The sequence below is a fragment of the Dama dama genome, chromosome 18 (assembly GCF_033118175.1).
Source record: "Dama dama isolate Ldn47 chromosome 18, ASM3311817v1, whole genome shotgun sequence".
NCBI classification, from domain to species: Eukaryota; Metazoa; Chordata; class Mammalia; order Artiodactyla; family Cervidae; genus Dama; species Dama dama.
The window spans coordinates 53,463,343-53,481,071 of record NC_083698.1 but is presented as its reverse complement, the minus strand read 5'-3'; the positions used below and the strand labels follow the sequence as shown (position 1 = coordinate 53,481,071).

The following is a 17,729-nucleotide window of genomic DNA, read 5'->3' as shown; positions in this document are numbered from 1 at the left end:
GAATTTTGCAGGCAAGAGTACTGGAGTGGGTTGCCATTTCCTTCTCCAGTATACTGTATACTTCTATATATATTAATACAGGGACTTCTATATTCTTTTCTAAATTCTTTTCTGGGTGTGCTGGGTACTGTGCTAGATAATCGTTTATAGTCTCTTCACTCATGACCTTTTCCCCCTTTAAAATATCTTTGCCTTTCTTTCACACACACACACACACACACACACACACACAAAAATATATATATATATATATATATATGATGGATTGATGAGGTTACCATGTCAAGGATTTTAAATACTTTGTAAACTTTCCTTGCCCAGAAACCTCCGTACCATTTACTGGCCTCTGTAGATTACAGTCCTTTTTGTGTAAGAAGAGGTATTCAGTTGGAGGCAAATGTCCTTCTCTTTAGGTGCATTTGGAAATTTAAAAAGAGATTTTTGATTGACATACTGACTGGAGAGTGCTACCAGCCCTGCACCCAGTCTGCTGATTTTTGTTTTACGTATACATAGCAAAGGTAGGAAACTCTTGTGGGAAGGGGGACCCTTTCCAGAGCCCAAGAGTGGGCTCTTGTCTAACACTTGGAAATGAATTGTCCAAGGAGATTCTTATGCTGACAAAGCAAGAGACTTTATTGGGAAGGGGCACCAGGGGAAGAGCAGCAAAGGGAACCCAGGAGAACTGTTCTGCCACATGGCTCACAGTTTCAGGTTTTATGGTAAGTGGTTTAGTTTCCTGGTTGTCTGTGGCCAATCATTTTGACTCAAGGGTATTCCTGGTGGCGTGCATATCTCTCACCTAAGATGGATTTCAGCAAGAAGGATTCTGGGAAGTTAGTAGGACATATGGACTGGCATCTCCTCTCCCCTTTTGACCTTTCCTGAATTCTTCCAGTTGGTGGTAACTTGTTAGTTGTGCATTACTTCCCAGGACCTCCTGTTGTTTATGATAACTCATACAAAGTGGTTGTTATCGTGCCTGTCTAGGATTGGCAGTTGCAGTCAGTGGTTCTCTAACAAAACTACTCATGACAGGAGAAGGAGTTAAGTAATTCTGCATTGGAATTGATAGAAAGATGAGGAGTTCCAGTTCTGACAGCTTTCTAAAGCAAATAGAAAGTGTTTTTGCTCTTAATATGAAAGAATTTTAATCCAAGTCCATTGGCCACAAAAGGCATAATTGATAATAATGAGCCATTTTATCTATTGGACAGAAAGCATATTCTGAATTATGTTGGAAGTCTCTGCTTTAGGATAAAATTTTTGCCTGTTCTAACTAATCCTTAGCATATTAAAATAAAATTCCCCTTGAGAAATAAGGTTAGCATGTGTTTAAAGATTGTCTCTGAGAGGTTGCTGTGGTTTGCTACAGATGGTTTACAACTAGCTAAGATTGAGTCTTTCAATCTTCTCTTGAAATCACTCAGTCATTAATTCCTAGAGCAAACGCTACTTCAGGGCCCAGCCCAATCTAACAGGGAATGGACTTCAGTGTTAGCTCTAAGAAATATTCAGCTACTGCAGGAAGCTGTGGAAACAATTTACTAGTACTTCCTTCTGGGGCTCTTTTAAACTAATAGTCAAGAGTTTAGGATTAGTAGAACATTGTACATAGCTGGAGGTGTTTATCTTTTAGAGGAGACTTCAGAGAAACTGCTCACTCAGATTTTGCTGGCACTTTTAGAAAAGTTCGATACGGGCATCAAATAGTGCAGCTGGGAAAACTGGAATTATCCGTGAGGACCAGCTGGCTCTAGATGAGCGTGCTAGATTGTACTGCCCACGGAGAGCCCAGATTTCATGTGGGATGAATCATGGCTTGAAAGAAGTACTTCAAGAGAATGTAAAGGCTTTAATAACATATAAAATGAAAATTAAATCACTTCAGGGTAATATTGATAGTTTTTTTTTTTTAAGGCTTTTGGTGGAGGGGTTCAACTTTTCATTTTGTATTGGGAAATAACTGGTTAACAATGTTGTGATAGTTTCAGGTAGACAGCAGACTCAGCCGTACATCATGTACACGTACCCATTCTCCCTGGTTTGGTTTTAATTAGCAGCTTTTGAGTACCAACTATGTGCCAGGTACAGGCTTCCCAGGTGGTGCTAGTAAAAGGGTAAAGAACCCTCTTGTGAATGCAGGAGACATAAGAGATCCACGTTCATTCCTGGGGTCAGGAAAATCCCCTAGAGGAGGGCTTGGCAACCCACTCCAGTATTCTTGCTTGGAGAATTCTATTGACAGAGGAACCTGGCGGGGGGGGGCTATGGTCCATAGGGTGGCAAAGAGTTGGATGCAACTGAAGCAACTTAGCACACATGCACGGATGTGCCAGGTACTGTCTTCGGTATTTATATTAAGTCATTTACTCTTAACCACATCCCTGTGACACAGGTTTTGTCATTATCCTCTTTTATAGATTAAGTAACTAGAGCATAGAGAAGTTAATTTTCCAGGGTCACATAGCTAAAGCTTTCTGCATCAGTTTCCTTCAATTTTTCCTCAGTTTTTACAGTTGAAATAGTACCAGTACCCACCTCTTATACTTTGGGTTGGTTTGGGGATTTGGTCAGTTAATGGTGATAAATTCTTAATGATCTGCACACATACACACCCTTTGCCTTTATCGTTTATACCAAAGGAGAAGATGACCCATGGTCAAGGTAAAGCTGACTTTAATTGGATCCTTAAGGGCTCTAACCCACAACCCTAACCATCTTAGCTCTCTGTGCTTTTCCATTGAGGCCAAAAACAATAAAGTGTTTTGTTTCTGGATTTTTTGCTTTTGTTTGTTTTTTTCCTGTTTTGACCACGCTACACAGCTTATGGGATCTTAGTTCCCCAACCAGGGATTGAACCTTTGGCAATGAAAGCTCAGAGTCCTAACCACTGAACTGCCAGGGAAAGCATAGGAAAGATTTTTTTTTTAAAAAAAACTTAAAAAGTGTTATGATGCCTTGTTGTTGTTGTTCAGTCACTCAGTCGTGTCCGACGCTTTGCAGCCCCATGGACTGCAGCATGCCGAGCTTCCCGGTCCTTCACTATCTCCCGGAGTTTGCTCAAACTCATGTCCATTGAGTCAGTGATGCCATTCAACTGATTTCATCCTTTGTCATCCCCTTATCCTCCTTCCCCCAGTCTTTCCCAGCATCAGAATCTTTTCCAGTGAGTCGGCTCTCCGCATCAGGTGGCCAAAGTATTGGAGTTTCAGCTTCAGCATCAGTCCTTCCAATGAATATTCAGGGTTGACTTCTTTTAGGATTGACTGATTTGATCTCTTTGCTATCCAAGGAACTCTCAAGAGTCTTCTCCAGGCACCACAGTTTGAAAGCATTAATTCTTTGATACTCAGCCTTCTTTGTGGTTCAACTTTCACATCCATACATGACTACTGGAAAATCCATAGCTTTGACTATATGGATCTTTGTCGGCAAAGTAATGTCTCTGCTTTTTAATACATTGTCTAGGTTTGTCATAGCTTGGAAATGATGTAAACTTAACCTTTGGAAAGAATTGAAAAAGCTAATAACATCTCTAAAGATGTATCAGTGCCTTAAGCTACAGGAGTGCTTATCAGAAGTATTAATCTTAACAGTGTTCTTGGAATATTATAAATAAAGGTATAAAAAATATATAGGCTAAATATATTTTAAAAAACTGTTCCAAATATTAATAGTGTATAGTTGGAGAAAAATGAGGGCCAATGGTTTTTCATTTTAGTTTTCTTTTAGACTTCATTAATGAAAAATAAATATTATCAAGAGTAAACTATTCTAAAAGTTTAGTTAAGCAATAAACACATTTTTTTTTTTCTTAAGAACCTAAAGAGCAGGTCAATTTTTTATTGTTATTTTATAAATTTTTGGCTGCGCTACCTAGCTTGCAAGATCTTAGTTCCCCAACCAGGGATCAAACCCAGGCCCCTAGCAGCAGAAGCTCATAGACCTAACCACTGGACCACCAGGGATTTCCTCCTTTATTTTTTTTTAAGGATTAAAAAGAAGAAAAAAAGGAAAACAGAAATGAGAGTCATTCATTGTTTATTCCTCTGAGGGAAAAAACTGACATGAGTACGTGGATGTAGGCAAAAGATTAAATTGTTGTTTTAGTAGCTAGTGTCTGCACATCCATTTCTCACATCCTCTTTCCTTCAGAAGAAATTTCATTGACTTCATACATTCTACAAACGTTTGAGTGCTTTCCAGGTACCAGATGCTGGTGGAACAGAAAGAAAAATATGGCAGAACAGCTGCTACTTTCAAGGAACTTAGAGATTGGTATGAGAACCAGATGTGTAAGCACATTAATTTCAACACTTTGTAATGGTGTGTGCAGAATTAATGTTTTGACCTCTCCTGTAGTAGATCTGTGCGGTAATTGAGTCATGCACCCACAGAGTGTCCCACTTCAGAATTTTCAGACCAGCAGTAATGGAAGCATCCAGGGTATTCCTGGCAAGATACACTCTGAGAGTCATAAAAGGTGGGAGATCAATAAACAACAAACAAAGAGGCTGTTTGGGGTCCCTTTTGGGCTCAGCAAATTGATAGATTCCATCTTCTTTCTTGGGAGAAATAATTTTCCTGTTTAATAATTCATATCAGTTTTTAAATACTGATAGATTTGCAAATAAATATACTAAAGGTCTTTTGCATAATCTAAATTATCTACTTAGAGTTCATGCTTTGTTTTCTCACAAACAGAAGGGTTCAATGAAATGGAGGTTGGGGTGGGGGGAACAGCTAAGGGGAGAATGTCCCAGGCAGTTTCATGTTCAAATACTCTTGCCTCAGAGGGCAGCAGACTGTTTAACATCATCTTCAAGGCTTCAGCTACATGTTCTGTAGGTGCTCATGGTTCAAGGCCTGAGTTTTACTAAAGGGAAGTATTTTTGCAGTTGTATCATTTTTTTTATTTAAATTTTTTTAGTTTTAAAATATACAAACCCATCTGTAACAAAAAATTGTTGTTGTTTAGTGACTGAGGCATGTCCAACTCTTTGTGACCCCATGGACTGTAGCCCACCAGGCTCCTCTGTCCATGGGATTTCCCAGGCAAGAACACTGGAATGGGTTGCCATTTCCTTCTCCAGGGGATCTTCCCAACCCAGGGATCGAACTCACGTCTCCTGCACTGACAGGCAGATTCTTTACTGTTGAGCCACCAGGGAAGCCCCAACACAAGTAGGCTCTTAACCTGTTTTTCAGTTTTGTTATAATTCTCTCTACTGTAATTATTTACATTTAAACACTGTCTCTGTTTCTGATGGATTTTTTTGTGTGTAAGCATGTATAAGTGTGTGAGTTTTAGGGATGAAAGGGTGCTGGGTGAAAGGGACCTTTTTTCCCCATGTTTTTTCCCACCCTCTCATTGATCATAAGCCATCTGATGCAGAGGTTTGAGGAGGTGTTCTGAACATCTTTACTGACACGCCTTCCCAACTTTGTTTTCTGTGTGTGTGTTCTTCTCTTTCCTGATATGATTCATTAGTAGGCACAGTGTCTTAATCAGAGACTAATTTTTTTTTTCTCTTTGTGTCTTGTTCTTATAATAAATCATACATTTAATTGTACCAAGGCAGAGCACTCTAGGAAAGTCTCAGCCACTGTCACATTCAAATCACTTGTTTCCTATTATACTAATGAACACAGAGTTCCATTTTGTTCTCAAGCGGTAAATGATTAGTGCTGTATTGCCTAGATAAATCCCTGTGTTGTACTCAATACTGAGAAAGCTGTAAAGTAATGCTTTGACTTTGGAAGTTTGACAGTGAAAGATATTTTTCATCATTTTGGGCTCAAAACATTTATTGATAAGTAACATTTGCCTGTGTTGTTGAATGGTAATACCCCAAATGACCCATCCTTGAGTAATATCTTGCAGCAGTGGCCTTGAGTCCATGTGCAAAGAGACCAACCAGTGCATAAAAGATTTAATTCATCACCAAAAATTCCATCTAATAAGAATCCTGTTGGCAATGGTGAGGCCATTCTTACTGTTCATAATGATGCTTAGACACTTCATGACGACTCTGGGAAGTCCATTATGGAGTCCAAATTAACTGTCTCTAATGACGTTATGGTAAATCTCTGCATGTCTGAGTTTATGCATCATTTAGCTCATAGATAATGACAGCTGCAAAACCTCTCATTAAGTTGACGAATGATAGATTTTCTTTTTGTCTAAATCATAATGGCTTTTGTAGTCCTTTGTTTTTAGTTAAATGAGTACCTTCCTTGAGAAAATGTTTCTAACTGAGAGTGAATTCTGGTAATGTTTTTCTAAAAAAAAGGATATAAAACAGGAATATCTGTATTATATCAGGTGAGGTTGGACTTGACAGTTACCATAGTTTAACTGCTTGGAAAAGTGCCCAGTAATATTTCTCTGTATCCCTCTTTAATGCAGTGTCTGTTTTTGCATGGCACAGTGGGAAGATTGAGTAGAGAGAGAAGAAAGGCCAAGAGAAAGAAAAAATGACTCAAGGGAGAAAAGAGACATGGTTGGGCCAAAAGAAAGCATTCTTGCTCATCACTGCATTAAGTTTTGCTGAAACTATGACTAAATTTGTCTGACATAGCCCTGCAAAGGTGGAACTCCTCCATGAACTGTAAGAGATAAAAGGGATTTGAGTAGATATTTGAGTACCAACTATTACCTGGTACCATGTGATTTTTATACATTAACTATTTACTCAACATGCACAAAACTTCTGAAGTAAGATCTAAATTGACGTCACATTTTTTAGATGTTTTCAGTTACAATTCAACTCAAAAAAATAATTTCTAGTACCCACTGTATGCCCGACTCTGGAAATATAACAGTGAACAAAACCCATGTCTTCACAGACATTCTAGTGCAGAAGACAGAAAATAAGAAAACAGATCCACAAAATGATTTCAGGGTATGATCAATGCTTTGAAGAAAAATAAAGCATCCTAGCAGAATAAAAAGTAACTTGAAAAAGGGGTGTTTTAGACAGTGTTCAGAAAAAGAAGTGGTTACATTCAGGAGGACAGAGCCATGTTAGGATATGTGAGGCAAACGATGCCAACAAGTTTAGAAGTAGCCAGGTGGAAGTCGGCTTGCTGTGTTCAAGCAAGAACCAAAGAGTGGTCTGACCAGAGCCAGCTAAGCATGAGAAAAAGTGCTGGAACACAGTGATAGAGAGGGAGCCTGGCAGACCATGGAGGCCTTATAAGCCATGGGAAGACCTCTGAATTTTGTCTTGAGTGTGAGCAGCCCTGGGAGGGGCTAGACAAACAGCGAAGTATCCTGCAGAAAGTTCACTGTGGCTGCTGTCTGGGAAATTGACTTTTGGGAACCTCAGATGGAAACAGAGTCCAGCTAGGAGGGTCTCTCTCAAAAGATATTAGTGGTTTTTCTAAAAGATTCCCAAGAGGTCCCTGTGTACATCCAGGGCTGAGAAATGCTAATTTACATTTAAGAGAAAAGAATTTGACTGAAAGGTTATCTCTGCTTCTCCAAAAAAGAAAAGCATATTAAAATGTTATTAAACATTGTTACATGCTTTTTATATGTTTGATTTAGGATATATCTGAAATCCTAACCATTTAGGATATATCCTAAATCCTAAACTTTGAGTTAGAATATATCATTTCTTACCCTGAAATAACAGCTTTACTATATTCTGCTTATGTTGTTTTAAAACCGTTTGCGTTTAGGTACTGTCTTGTTTTGTTTTGAGTTCAGTGTCTACGTTCTCTCTCCTCTCCCCTCTTCCCCCTTCACCTCTGCTCTTTATCTCTAACCCCTCTGTTCTTCCTTCAAAGGAACTTGGAAAATCTTGGGAAGAAGTTCAACTAGAAGATGATCGGGAGTTGCTAGAGCATCAGGAAGAGTAAGACTTATTATTGATGGTGCTTAATCACAGTATTTTAAGAAAAGGAAAATAGTTCTTTAGTTTGATTTTAAGTTACCATTCTGAAAAGATAGAATAAAAAGAAAGAGAACCCTTTCTGTAAGCCATGCATCATTTCATGTAATATAGCCAAAACTTGAAATCAAAATAACTTTTGATACCTCATACCAGTCAGAATGGCCATCATCAAAAAGTCTGCATATAATAAATGCTGAAGAAAGTGTGGAGAAAAGGGTACCCTCCTACACTTTTGATGAGAATGTAAATTGGTGCAGCTACTGTGGAGAACATTATGCAGGTTCCTTAAAAAACTAAAAGTAGAGCTAGCATATGATCCAACAATCCCCCTCATGTGCATATATCTGGAAAAGATGAAAACTCTAATTTGAAAATATACATGTACCCCAACATTCATAGCAGCACTATTTATAGTAACCAAAAGATGGAAGCAACCTAAATGTCCATGGACAGATGAATGGATAAAGAAGATATGGTATACAAACAGTGGAATATTACTCAGCCATAAAAAAGAATGATATGATATGCCATTTGCAACAACATAGATGGACTGAGAGATTATTATACTAAATAAAGTCAGTCAGAGAAAAACAGATATCAATTGATATCACTTGTATGTGGAATCTAAAGGTATGACACAAATGAATTTATTTACAAAACATAAACTAACAGACATAGAAAACAAATTTATGGTTACTAAAAGGGAAAGGGGGTGATAAATTTAAGAGTTTGCCATTAATAGATATACACTCCTATATATAAAATAGGTAAACAACAAGGTTCTGCTGTATAACATGGGAGATTAGACAATATCTTGTAATAGCCTTTAATGAAAAAGAATCTGGTAAAAATACCAGATTTTTTATCAGATATTTTATTAAAAACATATGTTTATAAAATGATTTTATATATATATACATATATAACTGAATATACACATATATAACTGAATACATACATATAACTGAATCACTTTGCTACATACCTGAAACTAACACAGCATTGTAAATCAACTATACTTCAATAAAATTAATGATAACACCAAAATAAGTTGGACATAATTAAAACAACTGTTATTCCAACTAAATAGTGTTTTGCTACTACAGCTGATTGTTGAACACACAGGTAATATATAATTCAGAGAAAAATATACTCCAAAATTCTTTACTTGTTAGTCCATTGATCCCTAGACACTTAAACTGATATGATCTAAAAAAAAAAAATTAAAAAAAAAAAAACTGATATGATCTTTGAACTCTTCATGCTTCTTACTGTTAGAATAGAGAATTTAACAACTAAATTGCGGTTAACTTTGTTCTGTGTTCGTCCCATTGATGACTAACTTAAAACATTCACAGCTTCTTTGCTTGAAATTATAAGCTCAAGAAGTATTCTTTTCAACCTAAAAGGATTCCCCATTATTCAACTTCCTCTCACTCAAAGCTGTTCAGCCTTTTGTCTCTCCTGGGATTTTGCTTCTCCTGGTTTAGCAGTGACAAGAAGTTGACAGTATCTCAAAAAATAAATGCAAGGAAGGGAGAAAGTGGTAAAAAAAAAAAAAAAAGGTCCTGTATGCTTTTTTATATCTGCCATCAAATTTAACACTTACTCCATTTAAAATGATCAGTATTTCCCACATGAAAGATACAAGACTGCCTTTTTAAAATACGCCATTTTTCATGCAGAAACACACTCTCAGCACTGACTGCACCTCTCAGCATGCACACTTAGTGGTTGTAGTTAATCAGAGAGCATCCCATCTCCTGATATGTCTTCTCTGCAAATTAAATCTGGTTGTCTCAGAAAGACATGGTGCTGATTTTGTAGTGAAATAGCTGCTCAGAAAGAGGGGCAAATGTAAGAAAATAGAGCAGCACCTGTTTGCTATTTATATTAATTTCATGGTGCTACTTTGAATTTCAAAAATTGTATCAAAAAGTCATAATATAATATGACAGTCTTTACAGAAATGTCAGAGTTGAAAGGGACTGGCAGGGTTTCTTAGGGAACAGAAAGTAATACCAGGTCACTGTTCAGTTACCCTTGAAGCTCCATGTTTGCTGTTTTATTTTTAACACAGTGACTGGTCGGATTGGGAAGAACACCCTGTGTCTGCTGTCTGCCTGTTTTGTGAAAAGCAAGCAGAAACAATTGAGAAATTATGTGTCCACATGGAGGTGAGATACTTTGATTCATTTGACATTTGTTTTGTTGTTCTGACAGGGAGAAGTTGATGATTACTGCAACCTCATCGTGCCTTTAGTCATTTATACCTTTAGTCTCTTGATTATTTTCCCCTTCCTTAAAGTGCTCTAAGCAAAATGGGAGTCAGGGCAGGTCCATCAAAGAGAAGCAGAACTCGGGGCAGTTAAATGGAATTCACTGAACCTAGGTGGACTGTTAGTTTGATATTTCACAGACCACTGATGCCATCCCACCTCTGAGGTGTTTATGAGATAGTTCTGCCTTAACCTGTTGGATCTGCAACCACGATTAACAATTCCCGGGGTGTGGGCAGGTTCTGAGTCTATACCCAGGGTGTGGGCAGGTTCTGAGTCTATACCCGGGGTGTGGGCAGGTTCTGAGTCTTTCCCAGTGCTTCCCCTGCTGGTGAACAAGGAGAGCAGGAGAGAGAAAGCTGCCATTTACAGAGCCCTTGGGAGGGCTGAGGGTGTGGAACCATGGAGGTGGACAGGGCCCAGGGTGTGGTTTTACAGCTCCCTCAGTTACCAGGATTTGAAGAGAAGAAATTTGAGGACATTTCCAGTTCGTGTTTTCTCTTCTGCATGCTATTCTTTTGTTATATTGGGAGCTGAGTTGAGTATAATAGAAAAATATTACTGGATTATTCTGATGTGCCCTCTCTCCCATCCCCCCACTCAGCTCTTTACTAGTGGAACAGACTCTCCTGTGTGACCCACCTTCATTCTCATTCATAAAAACTGTTCTTAGTTCAGTAAAACAAGGACCTGGAAGGTGTTGAAAAGGCTATGGACATTTACTCAAGAGAAAGGAGAGTTATTTTGTCTGAAGCAGGTTGTCACTAGTACATGTATATAGTTTCCAGTCTTAAATATCCTAATCTCACAATATCCTAACTTCTTTGAATTGAAAGGTGCCTTGGTCCCTCTATCCTGCGTAAGAATTCCCTTTGCAGGATCCTTGACTGGTGTCCTCAACCTCTGCTGAGTCACTTTAAGTGATAACATATCATGGAATTCTTAATTTTCCTGCCTGTGATGCTACACTGAATGCCTTCACAGAGAGTTAGATGGTCTTTATTCTCTGTAAGCTTGTAAGTTGAAGCATTTACCCAGATGGGCGATTGCAGGAATGGAGCAGAATAAAAATAAGCCTATGCATCGTAAAAATCAAAAGACATGTAATTTGTGGGAAGATATGAGTGAGAAGAAACTTGCAGGTTTAAACACCATATTTGACAGTATAAAAGGAAAAGCAGAATATTTAAAATTACCTATCTACTTGTGAAGCAAAGGACCTATAGTCATAATTCTAGTCCAGACACACAGTACAGTAGGTCTGCGTTTACCTAGAGACTGAGGACCCTTTTGTTAGACTGCAGAATGCATACAGAGTAAATAATAAAAACTGGAGATAGAAGCTGTGAACAACTAAAATGTTTTAACTGATTGACATGACTTGTTTGGACTGTGCTTTATAAAGCAATTGGATGTAGATTTCGAAGACTTTGAAAACAGATGATGAACTGAGACTGAGTTCTGCAGTGTTCAAACTCCTGTGAGTAAGCTGTCTGTTTATACTTTCATCCTGAAAGATTAAATAATTTATATGCTCACAGATACATTCATTCCTTTTTTTAGGATGCACATGAATTTGATCTCCTCAAAATAAAGTCAGAACTTGGTAAGTTTGATTCGGAAATTGTTTTCCATGATGCTGCTTTTTTTCATACACTATTCCGTGATCAATGCCTATGTTCTGCAGTTGTGATTGGACAGTGTACAGCCAAAATGTGTCTCTCCACAGATGGTCTCAGTGGGACTGCCTGAAACAGTGATTCACAGTCTGAACTACAACATTCAATTATGGTTTTGATTTATAGTTTTTTTTTTCCTACATATATGATGTCAAATAAAACAGGGCTTCCCAGGTGGCACTAGTGGTAAGAACCTGCCTACCGCTGCAGGAGACATAAAAGACGTTAGTTCGATCCCTGGGTCGGGAAAATCCCCTGGAAGAGGGCATACAAGTTAATGATTAATATCTATCGTAAAGTGGAGGGGGCTAGTGGGAAAAAGCATGGATTTTGAAGTCAGACTGGAGTTCACAGTCCAGCTCCAGCACTTACTAGCTGTGTGACATTGGGCCTCAGCTCAGCAGAATGTTGTAGAGAATGGATAGTGAATGAAAAACACCTACTGCACTGCTTGGTAGTGTAGTTCGAGTGTTTATTGTAGATGTACCCAAGTAGATCACTGTGACAGAAATATTAGTGTCATGAAGACGTAAAGTACTGACTTGCTAATATATCCAAGACCATAAAAGCTCACGTCCCACCCCTCAACTCACCGACTACTTTCCTAGACTCTTGAACGTGTTACTTTACTTTATAGCTCTTACAGACATGTGTATGTGTTGTGTATGTAATAGGCTAATAGTCAAGAACATGAGCTGTGGAGCCAACAGCCTGGTGTCAAATCCTGGCTCTACCACTTACTGGCTGTGCAGCCTTGGACAGTTTCCTGGTGTATAACGTGGATACGGTAACACCTATGTGGTAGGGTATTATGGAGATTAAACGTTATCAGTGCATGAGAAGTGATTAGAGCAGTGCCTGGTACATAAACACTATATAAGTACTGGCTGTTATTATTTTCTATCTATTATTTTGCTTTAAATCTGCACTGCCTCTTCAGGTTGGTTAATAAAGAGAAGTGCTTCTTTTAAAAAAAATTGCAACAGCGCAAAAATGGGTCTGGTCAGCTGTCTGATGATTCTGTATACTGTCATTTTCAGGATTGAATTTCTATCAGCAAGTGAAATTGGTCAATTTCATTCGGAGGCAGATTCACCAATGTAGATGCTATGGCTGCCATGAGAAGTTCAGGTCCAAAGCAGACTTAAGGATTCATATGGAAGAAGCTAAACATACTTCACTGCTTCCTGAAAAACAGACATGGGATCAACCACAGTGAGTTCTGCTCAACCAGACATATATTTCTTTGCTCCTTCTCCATTATCTCATCCATTTATTTAATTCCTTTAAACTTAAATAAAAAATAAATGCAAATCTATGGTAAAAAGTAAAAATCTTCAAAAACCTTGCTTTTAAAATAATCTCCCTGTTACAGATGTAATCAACTACTTCAAATTTTATGGTGTAGTGATATGGATAGCTATATATAGGTATAGAAATATAGATTTTTAAGTTATATTTCATTAAGAAAGTATTTAAAAGCATATCCACTACACATCTATTGAATCATTTTTAATGTTGCCAAATATTCCATTGTATGGATGTTACCCTAATTTGCTAGATGTTTAGGATTTTTATGTTTTGCTCTTCTAAATAGATGGATATGCCTGCATTTTTGCACACTTATATAATTATTTCATTTAGATAAACTCCTAGACATAAAACTACTGTGTCATACAGTATACCACTACTAGGGCTTTTGATGCATATTTTGCATCCTGGCGCTTTTAAAAACATCAAGCATTTGTTCTTCTAGTATGTACCTGTTGAGATGGTCTCAGACTCCCAGGTATCCTTTGCCAGTCTCGCCTTCTGAGATGGTTCTCAAATCATTCTGGATAATCTCAGTTGAGGGAACCTCTGGGAGGTTGTGGGATTCCAGCTCCAGAGAGATACCTCTATTCTCAGGGGATGTTAAATCAGAGCCCCCAGGAGTCAAGGCAAAAAGCTCTAGCTTTTCCTCTTTAGAAAATTCCAGATTTATGAGAGGCAGAGTCAGCCCTGGACTAACCTGAGACCCAGTTCCTATAATTCTTCTTATACAAGTCAAAACCTTTATATTTCAGAACTAACTCCAGAGTGTGTTGGCCAGAGAAGGAGCCAGAGTAGTAGACTTAAAATTCCATAGATGTTTTTAATTTTTTAAAGTTATAATGAAGAAAATAGTGATGATTAGATTGGAGGTGGGGGGGGGGGTGGGGAAACCCCACACTCGGAAACAGTTGTTTTTATTGGATATTTGAAGGAGTAGTGTATGAAAGAGTAACTGTATTTGAACTTTGCTATCCCTAGGGGAGAACTGAAACCTTTGAATAGAAATGAGAGGAATGTCGTTTTTAGCTTTACACAAGAAGGTATTAAATTAATAGCTAGAGCTGCCTGATAGTAGAGTAGGCTACCTTTTAAGATGGTGTCTTGTTATGTTAAATATCAAGCAAAGGCTGAAATGCCAGCTAACAAAGATACTAGTAAAACTGATGTCAGCCAATAAAGGTCAAAGTAAAATTAATTCAGAAGTTCTGTCCTTTACAAAGCCTTTGCAAAACGTGGTTGAAACTATTGGCAAAGAAACCCAGCAAAATTATAGTAATGTGTGCATTCAACTGCTGAGAAATTTTCTAGATAATCTGTAGTTTTGGTTGTTCAGTATATTTGTGGTTGTTTTTAGGTATTACTTTCCAACTTATGAAAATGACACTCTGCTCTGTACACTGTCTGACAGTGAAAGTGACCTGACAGCTCAGGAACAAAATGGAAGTATTGCCATCATTAGTGAAGATACATCTAAACTGCATGCTTTGAAACAAAGCAGTATTTTGAACCAGTTGCTACTACATGAGTCCTTGAAGAACTAGAAGAAACTGCCACAGAAGCAACGTTTCATGTCTTCTCCTATGAGACAGACACGAAAGAATACTTTAAAGTTGAACATCAGCAAAGGATTAGTCCTTGGTAAAATAAACTTTTAAAAAATGATTTTTTTTCCAAAAGTAAAGTAGAAACTAAATAAAATGAAGGCTTTTTGTATTTTGGCTCTAAAGTTTTATTATGTAATCATTGTAACTCATATCTATAATAAGGAAGACATGTAAATCAGAAAGAAATGAAATGTTCAAATTATTTATAAATCTGATTTCAACCAGTAGTTTCAGCCTCCTCCCCACAGACTTTCTTCATCCAACAAGTCACAAAATTTGATAGATGTGTGCTTTTTGTACTACATTGGGTCAGCTGTAAACGTAGTGACCATCAGAGGAGCCGAAGAAGAGAGGAGCAATGGTCAAAGTCCTGGACAATGCACGCTTTGGACACTATTTGGGGATAATCAAGATCTGACTATATTATTATTATTGCTTTCCACCTAGAGTTATTAAACTCCTTAAAAATGAACTTCAAGACAACTTCACTTTCCCCTACAGTGTGTACATGGCTAACAGATGAGTATCGTTTTTTTATAAACATGACCACAATAACATGATAACATTTAAATAAAATTAACAATATCTTCTTAGTATCATGTTTTCTATTGTCCCTAGTTGAAAAGTGTGTTTAGTCTGCTGCATCTGGTGCTGTCAGTCTGAAGCACCATTATAAAGTTTGCCATCAAGCCATTTTAGTGTCCATTGGTATATATTATCTAGAATACTTTTTTAGGGCTTGCAAAATGGTGATTTTCTAATTCTATCATTTCTTTACCAATGGATTCCTTACAGTGTGGCTGCTCGAGAGCACTGGAGTCTGAAGTTTTCGTTTTCTTTTTTAATTTATTTTTTAATTGGAGGAAGATTGCTTTACAGTATTGTGTTGGTTTCTACCCCACAGCAACTCAAATCAGCCATAATTATACATATATCCCCTCTCTCAGGAGCCTCTCTCCCCTCACCCCACCCCTGCAGTCCATCACAGAGCACCAAACTGATGGCAGCTTCCTGCCAGCTGTCCATTTTACACATGAGCGTGTATAACATGTCAGTGCTACTTTTTCCATTTTCCCACCCTCTCCTTCCCCCCCTGGGTCTACGAGTCCATTCTCTACATCTGTGTCTCCATTCTGAAGTTCTAGTTTTCAGTTATTAATGCCAACTTATGGAGGCATTGCCCCAAGACTAATCATGAAGTTGTATGGTATGACCTGTGCAGAATCTCAAGACTAATCTCCCACTATGTGATCCAAAATTGACTAGAATTGTAAGTTATTATGAGCTCTGGCCAAGGCCCCATGCAGGCACCCATAACAAGGCTTTTCATTGAAAACCAGCAAATAATAAATAGGAGCCCTTATTGAATGAAAAAACTACCTAAGTTAAAGACACAAGTTGTTTTAAATAAAACAAAAGTCAGGCTTCTCTGGTGGTCCAGTGGTTAAGAATTCGCCATGTAATGCAGGGGACAGCAGTTCAATCCCTGGTCCCAGAAGATCCCACATGCAATGAAACAGCTAAGCCCATGGGCCACAACTACTAAGCCTGCACTCTAGAGCCTGCAAACTGCATCTACTGAGCCCACGTCCTGCAACTACTTAGGCAAGAGCACCTAGAACCTGTGCTCTGAAACAAGAGAAGCCACCGCAGTGAGAAGCCCGTGCACCATGATAAAGAGCCCCCACTTGCCACAACTAGAGAAAGCCCACATGCAGCAACGAAGACCCAGCACAGCCACGAAATTAATAAATAAATCTTTTTTTAGAAAAAGAAAAAAGGTCAAGAAGGTGATTATCCTGTGCCTAGAAACTTGGGTCTCTAGAAACCAGATCTGTTCGGGAAATCAGGGAATGTCTGGAGTGTTCCTAGAATGTGCTCCAGTCTCAGGACAGGAACAATGACAGGATGAGAACAAATAAGTGAAGGGTAACTAGGCTTTAGAAGGAGAAACCTTTTTTGGAGATAAAGTTGAGATCTTGCAGAATGGATTCAATAGACATTAACGGAAAAGTGAAATTGAAGGACAGACTTTCAATGTCTGTCCTGTACTTGAAGGGACAGGATACTGTCCTTGAAGTTTCATTCATTTAAGAGATTATTTCTTAAATTGGTAGATATTTGGTGGGATCATCTGGAAGATAAGGACAGAAATAATTAACTTAGTTCCAAGGAAATTGAATAAGAATTATAAGCAAAGCCTCAGCAAACTGTACTAACTGTCCCAGAGGGAGCACGGAGCACAGATACAGGCCACTACCGTGCAGGTGCTCTGTTAGAGCCATGCAGAGCATCCTTGGAAAGAACCCCTAGGGAACTGTTCCTTCAAGACTGGACAGCGGTGCCAAATGTACCTGAAAGTCTGGACCACTTGAGAGGGGAATAGCAGTCCAATGCAAGTAAACTATTCATGGGATTATTAAAGGAGTTTTCAGATGTCACTATAATGTGCCCAGAGAGAGCACACCTGAGAAATTTTGAGAATTAAGACTCTAAATGAAGGCAACAAGAAAGGCGAAACATAGTAGGCACGAGTGACCAGGACAATGGTAAATGAAATACAACCCTGAATTGGCCATGAGCCCAGTCAAAAAATCCATGCTGAATATCTAACTCAGAAAAGTGAGAGTGCCCAAGGTTTTTTTGAACAATGATTGCCTTTGAGAAGACCAGAATCTAGTAACTTATCTCTAAGAACACAAGACTCCATTAGACAAAATCTAGGTGAGAAAGGTAACACTGTCTGGACCAGAAAGGAGAGTTAAGTTTTTTTTTTTTAAAAAAAAAAAAAAGGAAAGCATCAGATCCGACACACACTATTAGCCTATATGTGTTAGGGAAGGACAGGGATCAACTTAAGAAATAAGTTATACTGTGACAAACTCAGCTGTTCCTTCTAGAAAGGTATAGTGAGGAAATCAGGCACTAGGACATATTCACTATTGCTGG

At 38.2% G+C, this 17,729-nt stretch overlaps 1 protein-coding gene across 2 annotated transcripts in view; it reads left to right on the top strand.

The window, feature by feature from the left end:
* Positions 1–15,376, top strand: part of ZNF277 (zinc finger protein 277) — a 137,922-nt gene extending 122,546 nt beyond the window's left edge. Inside the window, exons 8-12 of one of the 2 annotated variants that reach the window (XM_061165343.1) lie at positions 7,798–7,865; positions 9,985–10,081; positions 11,747–11,789; positions 12,903–13,077; positions 14,585–15,376. In XM_061165343.1, coding sequence (XP_061021326.1) covers positions 7,798–7,865; positions 9,985–10,081; positions 11,747–11,789; positions 12,903–13,077; positions 14,585–14,717 — 516 coding nt within the window. In that variant the 3' untranslated portion in view covers positions 14,718–15,376. Of the gene's footprint in view, positions 1–7,797; positions 7,866–9,984; positions 10,082–11,746; positions 11,790–12,902; positions 13,078–14,530 lie in introns of both variants that reach the window. The other variant, XM_061165342.1, reaches the window with a different exon arrangement.
* The last annotated feature ends 2,353 nt before the right edge of the window (positions 15,377–17,729 follow it).